Raw genomic sequence first — 9742 nt, 5'->3', positions numbered from 1 at the left:
AAAACATTTTTTTCTAAGAGATCTCTTCTAAAACTGTTGTTTCTGCCTCTTTCTCATGAGAAATATTTGAGACACAGATGAAACTCAAGCAATTGTTGCCAGTTGCTGTACATTTAATCTCACTGTTGTCTTGGAGAAATAATTTAGATATTGAAGATCCAATGTGTGATTTTATAACATGTCAGTATGTGAATGATTTATGAATACTTTAGAATATGTTTTTGACCATTTTAATTTATAGTCTTAAAACACAGAAACAACACTTTGAGATCATTTAAAAAACAATACCAGCCTTTATATTGAGTTCTACTGCCATCTAGTGGGATTTGTTTATTCCAAAGTACAAGATCAACCCTGATAAAAAGTATTGATGGTCATTAGATATTATTGGCAGTAAACATAGGTAACAATGTGACTGTATAAATGACCAAAGAGGGGGCTAAAATCACGATGTTAATATGAGCATTAACCTGGTGGATAAACTATCAGAGAAACTTGTAAACTCAATCGGAGATTTTTAACAAATATTCCAGTTCATTCAGATATTTTCAATTACAGTTTCTCACCATTTCTCTAAGAAATGCCTTGGAATTAAAAAAAAAACACAAATGACATTTACAAATAAAGAGACAAACATACACATAATACATCAGTTATTAACTTTGCAAGGGTACAATATTTCTCGTGCTTGCACGCCTGTCAATTTCAAGCTATGATTCAAACTAATGCTACTGCAAATCTATTGAAAGCATGATTGTCATGCAAAAGCGATATAACTGCTGCGTCAAACGCTCCACAAATATATCCATGTTAAAGCAAACAATAATTAGAGACCATTTATTTGCCCGTACAGTAAACATGAAAACACTGAAATTGAGATGACAAGATCTGAAACTGGATATACTTATAAAATGTAAAAAACTTTCTATAACTGATGAACATAAAACATTATAATGAACATTTAATTTTTATTTTATCATCAATATTATGTTTGAAATAGTCTTTTATATCACATAGTCAAATGAAGCTACAAACTTGGCAGTTATGAGTCAAACATTTGTACCCTAAATTAATTATGGCATGTTTGTTTTGTGTGTCTGTGTGTCCAAATGGATTTTTTCACAGAATGAAAGCTGCAGAAAGCCAGACGAGCATCAGCAGAGGTGCTAAAGTTTTCTCCACCTCTGTTCCAGCCTTTATGACATCAATGCCTGTCTTCCTTATTCTACTGTGTCCCTCAGTGGGCTCTTCAGGAACAGAGGTGGGCTCGTGTGTACGGGGTGGGGTGGCGTTTTGCTTGGTTGAGGCGGCTGGATGTTTTGTGGCTTCAGGTGAATCCTCCGATGGACGTTTTTTCACTGTGAGGAGAAAAAAAACGATTGTTTTGTGATTTGTATTTTATGTTGATTAGAAATCAACCTGAACAGATGATGGGAGATTACCACAGATGTTCTTCTCACACATTGACAATTCCTCTGGACAATTTAAGCACGACATTCCTGACTGATATGGTCTCTGTCCTTCACAGTTTCCTCTAATAAGGGAATAAAAAGAAAAGAGTATGTTCTTTCTAGCCTGGAATAGATTGTTTGAGTTTTTGGAGTTTTGGATAAAGGTACAAACTTCTGGGCCTTGTATTTAAACAAACATCCTCAATGGCAATATTTAGTATGTCACTTACGTCGGATAATAATTGCAGACGAGAAGAGTGGACTTTTGATCCAGCCCCTTAAGAGTCTCACAAACATGAGCGGCACATCCGATTCGTTTGCTGTCCGCCCACACCATCTATAGTAGAAAAATAATAGAACCACAGCATGGTAGGTTGCCAAAATAAGTGATTGGTCACCCGAGACAGAGCTTGAGGTAACTCTGTTTAAAAAGGTAAGTTAATAACAAACAAACAGAAAAAAAGAGAACAACGTTTTGTTATGTTTAAAAAAAACGTTTCTATGAGAAGAGCAGAAATAAAAAGGGCATATCTTCGGGCATTTGTAGGAACCACAAGGATTTGGGATAATTTAGGAGTACATAAATATTTGATTTTATACATTTTATATTAAATTATGAAGTATACACAGTGACATCCATAAGTCTTGGGATAGAGGGCACATATTCTGTTATTTTAACTGTTTTCCAAAAAAATGTATGCAGTTATATAATGAAAATTGGCTTAAAGTGCACAATGTGTGCTTTATTTAGAGTGTATTCACATCCAAATTGGCTGATGGGTTTGGGAATTACAGCTCCACCTTTTTCAAGTGACCAAAAGTAATGGGACAATTGTATCAAAAGCTGTTTTATGGGCTTTTCGTCAAATCATTTCTAATAAATGAAACATGTTAAAAGTCTGGAGTTGATTCTAAATGTGGTATTTGCATTTGGAAGGGGCCTTTTGCTGTAATTCTTTAAAATGTCATTATTAGATTTATCAATGACTAGACAGATGTATTTATATACTTTATTCATAATTTAATATTAAAACATGAACTTTCTAATTATATTTTCCAGTTGTAAGGGCATCAACCATAGTAAATATGTCACTTTAAACTCATTTTTGGACTGTAATACAGTGACGCGGAAAAAAACATAATAATTATTTTCAGATTTAAATGTGTTTACAAAAAATGACCATTTTAAATTCTGTGAACGACTAATAATATTTCTCAAATTTCAAAACTGGAGAAACTTATAATAATAGAAAAGATGCTATGTATCTTTTCAGACCTTAAATACTGCAAAGAAAACAAGTTATATTCACTTTTACAGTTTTTCTCGATTGCTTAAACACATTTTGAATTGAATTAAACACATTTTTTGAAATAATGCCTCGAGTAAACACAAATCCATGACATCTCAACCAATTCCCCAAAGATCCTATTCTAAAGTCAAAATAAATATCTCTTCTCAAAACCATTCAAACTTGCTGAAAAAACAAACATTTCCTCCATACATGACACACAAGCCCTCAAAAACACCCACACTACAACACAGTCTTAGACTTGTGAGACCTTTGGCACAATTTACAGTGCACAAAGTACACTATTTTCTGCATAAATACGGAACAGGTAAAAAAGGCTACAATTACAAATTTGTAGACTTGAGAATCACAAATTTGAGGGTACATAATACAGAATAGAGAAATTTCTCTCATATAAAGTGTGTACTGTAATTATAATGTTTATGTAAGAAGTATAAAGCTCTAGATGATTCTCGGAAGCACAATTATTTGCTTCTATTGATATTATCGTGAGATTCTGATTGCCGTGTCATCAGTTTTGCTACTGAATGTTTACTGATGGACAATTGTGTGCTATTTGAGTTTACATCTTGACACTTCAGTTCATTATATTGTGTGTTTTGTGTTTTCTGAATGAGAACATGGTTAAACCTTTGAGGCTGTTATTGTGCGGGGTTTACACAAGTTTGTGTATTGTTCTGAGAATGTGTTTATAGTTGTCAGAAAATGGTGAATTGTTTCATGAATTGTGTTTTAGCAAACAAGAAAAACTGTAATCAATACAAAAACATTTTTTATACGAAGACCTCGATTTTTATTACAGTTTTTTTTGTGTCTGCCATTGTTTCACTGCCAGTCTTTCACACTGATGTTGAATGACTTCATGTCTGATCTTGATGAAATTCAGACACTGAACTCGAATGGCCACAACACATCTACTGTAGAAATGCTGATTTGAAAAGAAAATTTGGAACGGTCTCTTTTTTCTGCAGCTGTATAATTATACACAATCTGGCAATCGCATGTGTTGCCCACCTGAGTATAGTGACCACATATTTCGTCTTCAGTGCAGTAGTTGTTTTCATAATCATAATAATGACTCTGTAGAATCCTGTGGTGTAAAGAAACAAGTTCATTGAAATGAAGTGCTTTAACTCTACACAGAAAAATATAAATAACCATCCATCTCCTGTTATAATTTAGCTTAGATCATACCAGTTATTCATTGCTTCGGTAACATTAATTGGTCTAGTGGTTGCAAAGAGGTTTTCCCCCAGTTTGAGGCTCTTGAGTTTAGGGTTGTTGTCCAAGATACATTTGGTTGCATATGCTTCTGCCACCAGACGCAATGTCTCGTCCCATACCTGAAACAATAGCAGACAGAAGTAACTTTTATTTTTATCCCTAAATATTACTTAAATTTGAAGCATGAAAATATCTCAATGTCTTAAAAGTCTTACTTCTAAATGCTAAATATTCTTTCTTATTTTGTTTCTTGACTTTCACATGAAATAGAACCTGTTTCTTCATGAGATCCGCGTCATTCTTGTTTTATTGGAAATGAAGAAAGACATGCACAAGAGTGTCGTGCTCTGAATTTCACCCACAACACAATGAAAACGGGAAGGATAAACGACCACATGGGGTTTAATGAAAACACACACTCAACATTATGTTCCTGCGGTCTAGTATAACATTCACATTCCTCAACATGTCTCACAAGTTGCACAACGGTATTTCCCATAGCCACACCCCCATAAAAATGTCCAATCAAATCAACCGCATTGAGATAACTTTTTCTTTAAGAGCTAAAGAATGATCCCGCGTTATAAATCTGGTGTTTTTCTGCTCTGCTTCCAGCATTTCGGTTGAATCACATCCGACATGGATTAGTTCTGGTACAGTTGTATCGAAAGGGAAGCTTTTTCATACTTGATACTAGCACGTAACTAGATTTTTAGAGCTTTATGAAGTGTATACAGCAATTTGTTGCTGTAATTACACTAGAGTCCCTTGTGATATGAGAAAGCCACTCAAGTTAATTGTGTCTATGAATATGCAACAATGACTCAATTACCAGACAAATGAATGTGATTGTTTGCAAATGAAATTAGAAAGCAATTCCAATGATTGACGGCGGGTGATTGGCTGTCGTGACCTCATAAAGAAATTCTTTAGATAGACAGAAGTGTCTACGCAATACTCATCTTGACATACACATAATAATGTACCTGATTATTTTCTTTAACAGCTTCACCCTGCTCACCGTGTGTTTGTGGTGTGGAAAAGGAAATCTTTCTGTTTGTTTACGTGTGTTAAAGAAAGATTTGAAATGATAGAAAGAATAAAGGCACCCGCAAAAATGCAGCCAAATGTTTCATACATGTACACATCTCTATCAACAGGTTTGATAAACATCACATGCATCTCATACCACTTTCTGCATGAAGGCAGCGCTGGGCTTGACCTGCGAGCGGATATCATTGTGAATATCTACGATGGTAGATGTCTGTTGCTCTGTCAGGTGACCCGCCGCTAAACTCAGAAGAATCCAGAGACCGGCATTCCGGAGGGCCGTATTCCCATACATGTTGACTGCAGTCAATGGTAAAATTCTCCTCCTGTTGTCTGTGGACTTGCCTCGTGACAGAAATCTTCGTTTTTCCTTTAGGGCATGTTAATGTTCTCCCTCAGTTTGTGTGCTTGAGAGAGAGAAAGCAACTGAGAGATGAACACCAGTTGGCTTTACAGTTTCACATGACGTACTGGACCCTTTCAGCACCCCAGTCTGTAACTCCCACCCCGCCTGTTCTGAACGCTCAGATTACACATCTCACACACTCTACATTACTTCGTCAAAAGTGTCACACTAAATCACTGCCTGTTGTCTGACTAACTCCAGCATAATGCTCTCAAACTAACTTAAATCTTATGACGTATGGGAGTTTGACTCATGTTGCATGTCTTAGCGTGCAGCTCGAGGAATGCCAGAGATAACAGAGTATGCGATCGGTTTTCATCTGCTCTTGTTATACATGGAGCTTTGCTGTATTGCTAAAATCATTTCCTCTGTACCAGACAGTGCTTTCTCCATGCTGCGTGGATTGAACAGTAAACTCATCCTGTTTAAAGAAACCCTAAAGCAGATCAGGCCCAGGCCAGGTTACACAAAGCAAGTGCTTGTGAACTGTAAGTGGTGAAATTCTTTGCCACCTTTATGATTGTTTCAAGTATAAAAATCGTCTGAAAACTGTATGGCATTTCTGACTTCCATACAGCTCCATACAGCTTTCAATATAATTATGTAAGATTAGAAAGAAATCACACTTATTGTGGATGCAAACCAAGCATGCTACCAAAAAAAAAGAACCAATACTGGGGGTAGGAAGTGGGAAAATTGTAACATTTAAGAGGAGCATTGTTCACTCTTTCTGTGTTAAATACATCATTATGTTCAATATATATATTTTTTTTAAATTATTGTCTTGTAATTGTTTCATATTTGCTTGTTTTGATTTATTTAAAAAACAGTAAGGTAATCTTGAGCTCCCCTATTGTAAGGCACACTGCTTTATAGTGTGCTATCCTGTGGTTGTCAGGGTGTTGTTATGCTGCTTTTCAGTGGCTGAATCTGAATAATATGGCACGTTCTAAAGGATAATGTGAGTGGGACTATTAAATGAACTCATTATTGTCACGTGTGACAGGGAGAGTCCACAGAGAATAGCAAGGCATTAACAAAAATAGGCTTTTAATAATAAATCCACATTGGAACAGAGACGAAAGATCCAAGAAACACACGGTAACATAAGCAATACTAGACAAGGAATACAATCAAGGGGAGAACTTAAATACAACAGATAACAAGTGATCAACTGGTGCTGGGGATAAACAAATAATGAGACACAGGTGAAAACAAATTAACTAATAATGAAATTAACAACCGGAGGAAAAAAAACAAACAAAACATTACACAACTGTGACATTTATCATTCTTTACAAGTAGTTGGAGATGGTTGCCAGGGTATTGCTATGCAGTTGTAAGGCCAATGTTGTCCAGTCACTTAGAAAAGCGCTTCTGAACAAGCTGTATGATTTTAATTATAATTTATGTTCGCGTCACAATTGGTGGTGTTTATTTAGGGTTAGGGGGATGTTCCAACCCTCACCGGGAGTATGAGCTGTAATGATAGCAAAGTTTGCCTTGGCAAGCTTCACTGGAAGGGCGTTCTTATTATTGACTTATTCCTGGATCGATTGGCATCTTAAGAACTTTTGTAAAATATACATGTCATTTGCACTAAAATGTCAGACTGCATGTGCGTCTGACATTTGACATGGTATGCGTGTCATGTCAGCGACCTGATGGGTTATGCCTTAAAAAAGTCAGTCAGGAAATGTGTTGCTTTTATCAATTGAACAAAAATCTAGTGGAAGCACCATCTTACTTGCGTTAAATGTGTTTATTTTCTGCTGTCAAGCTGGGGTGGAACATTTTGCTGCTTTTGCTGCTATTTTCTTTAATAGCAGCCAGATGTACAGGCATGGCAACTAATTATTCAATGCTGAACTCTTAACACATGTGTGAGGCTCACATCCAATGAGGTGCACACATTTGGAGGAACTTGATTTCTTGTTTTCCTCTACACCTCGTTTTGCATATGTCTTACGTTTCCCTGGTTTTATGTTTTTTTAATAACCTACACTGAAATCAGTGGCGGCTGCTGATCTTTTAAAGAGGGAAAGCTCATTTTCGGCCTAAATCATAAAAAATTTCCATTTATTTATATGTAAATTCTGCCCTATGTTCCTTTTCAAGAAAATGCTCTGTAACCCTGTCGTACCAACTAGGCGTCTTTTCCAGTGACTTGACCAGTGTCCTCTCAATGGCCAGCAGAGCTAGGCTGCTTAAACGGCCTTGGCCCATTGTGTTACTGGTGTAGGACATGAGCCGCTTTAAACAGGAGAAGCTCCTTTCTACACCTGCAGATGTAGCTCCAATTGTTGCCACTAATGAGAACAGTTTGTAAAGCTGAGGCATGTCTTTTAGGAACACCAAGTAATCACACAGCTTTCCCCTGTTACTCTGCAAGTCCTGATCTGAATACAGGACTTGAAGTTCAGACCTCAGTCTCCCTGAATCAAAGTGATGGCCATAACTTTTCAGGACACTTTGGAAGGCCTCCTCTGACTAATTCTAAGAAAAGAATACTTTCCCAATTTGAAAAACGTTGAGGAATCTGCTCCAAGATGTTTTCAAAGATGGCCATGTACAGATTTCTGTAGCGCTCTTGGGGATCCTGCAATTGGGTCAGACGGCGCTTTCTCATGGGCTCATCTCTTGGGTCTGATGTGAGATCTGCTGCTTTGGCATAAACAGCTTGGAATGCCCCCTCTGCCACCTCTTCTCTTTGACAAATGCAAGAAGAGACTCAATTCTTTTCTTGCAGTAAAGAACATCCATCGATCTCTGCTGGACAATATCAAAGACCACATCAGTCTCAGAGAAGATTTGTTCAGATGTGTACAACATGAACATAAACTCAAAATCCTCCAGTTTCCTCACGAAGCCTTTGTGTATCCAGTGTATCATCATCCATAGTCGTATCTGCAATGATGTTATCAAATGTCAGCAGGAGGCCATCATAATTGTTTGCCACAGTGCTCACTATCCGTGATGTGAAATTCCATCGAGTAGGAGCGTTGCTCGGCAACCTTGAGCAGCCTGCAGACTCCAGAAAAGACGTCCTCTTTGTGGATTTTGAGAAAAATGTGGCAAACACAGAGAGTGATGTAAAAAAATATCTGCACTCAGGCAAGCATTTGGCCCCCTGTGACAGCACCAGATTCAGTCTGTGTGCATAGTGCAAAAACGGACTGAGCATCTCGCCCCCCAGAAACATCATAAAATCCAGTGAAGCACTCCTGAATTTTACCTGCACTATCCACATAGCGAACAATGACAGAGAGTCCTGAATTTCATCTCTGATCTGATCAGAAATGTTGGCTGCAAGAGCAGAGATCAAGTCATTTTGAATAGTGTGTGACATATCAGAAAACACAGTTGAGGACTCGAATTGTGTGGACAGGACAGAGTCATATTTAGGTAATGTTTCTGTGAACTCTCTGTAATTCCACTTGTTGGATGATTCACTACTCTCATCATGTCCCCTAAATGACAGCTCCTGCCGGCCAAGCAAGGATGTCACATCAATAAGGCGGTTTAGGAAGGCCCTGTTTTGTTTAGATTATGTTTAGCCGCACTTGAATGCGAGCACCTTCATTGATTGCATGCTCAACCCTGATCCTGCCCATGCAACTTAATCTTGCACATGCACTCACATGTTCATTGCTATTTTCATGCCTTTTGTATGCCCTGTTAAAGTTTGACAGATCTTTTAAGACCAAGATGGCGGCGCGTGAACATCGCGAGGCTCAGCGTCTCTCCAGTTTTAGCAATTATATAGTGTTTTTCTTGCTCATCTCGGGCCTGTTCGTTAAGAACAGTTGTGCATTTACAACGTACACCCGGCATGAGCTTTTGGATATCGGCTTGCGCATTCCTGGAAGTTATATCAACAACATTCAACTCGTCCCTGAGATCGCCAAAACACCCGATGCTACGCACCCCACACGGCCGGGCGGAAGTGCTCGCCGGCGGCGTCGAGATCGTAAACAGAGGCGGGGAAAACGCGAGGGGCTAAGAGCTAAGCTACAGCTTACACCACACCGGCTCTCTTTACCCAGCATTTTCCTTGCTAATGTACGATCAATAGTGAACAAAATGGATGAGGTTCGACTCCGCATCATCGACAACAAAAATCTTTTGAACTGCAATGTCATAATCTTCACGGAAACATGGCTACACAGCGGCATACCGGAGAACGCTATTGAGTTAGCGGGCTACAACACACACCGCGCGGATAGAACGGCAGAGGAATCCGGAAGGACAAGAGGAGGTGGACTGTGCATTTATGTCAATAAAGCTTGGTGCACGAACTC

At 38.1% G+C, this 9742-nt stretch overlaps 1 protein-coding gene across 1 annotated transcript; it reads right to left on the bottom strand.

The window, feature by feature from the left end:
* Positions 1–293: 293 nt before the first annotated feature.
* Positions 294–5590, bottom strand: LOC130409407 (peptidase inhibitor 16). Its single transcript, XM_056733366.1, has 6 exons — positions 5175–5590; positions 3956–4104; positions 3776–3851; positions 1682–1788; positions 1443–1534; positions 294–1358 (listed from the first exon to the last, which is right to left on the bottom strand). Exons 1-6 carry the CDS (start codon positions 5328–5330, stop codon positions 1120–1122), a joined length of 819 nt encoding a protein of 272 aa, XP_056589344.1. The 5' UTR covers positions 5331–5590; the 3' UTR covers positions 294–1119.
* Between the last annotated feature and the right edge of the window lie 4152 nt (positions 5591–9742).

The sequence above is a fragment of the Triplophysa dalaica genome, chromosome 20 (genome assembly GCF_015846415.1).
Source record: "Triplophysa dalaica isolate WHDGS20190420 chromosome 20, ASM1584641v1, whole genome shotgun sequence".
In the NCBI taxonomy this organism is placed as follows: domain Eukaryota; kingdom Metazoa; phylum Chordata; class Actinopteri; order Cypriniformes; family Nemacheilidae; genus Triplophysa; species Triplophysa dalaica.
This window is presented reverse-complemented; position numbering and strand designations above follow the sequence as displayed.

Coding starts and splice junctions, on each gene's coding strand:
- LOC130409407 (XM_056733366.1), bottom strand. CDS start 5,330: ATGTATGGGAATACGGCCCTCCGGAATGCCGGTCTCTGGATTCTTCTG. Junction 1,789..3,775: donor TATGTGGTCACTATACTCAG/GTGGGCAACACA, acceptor TTTCTACTATAG/ATGGTGTGGGCGGACAGCAA. Junction 1,535..1,681: donor GTCTGCAATTATTATCCGAC/GTAAGTGACATA, acceptor TTCCCTTATTAG/AGGAAACTGTGAAGGACAGA.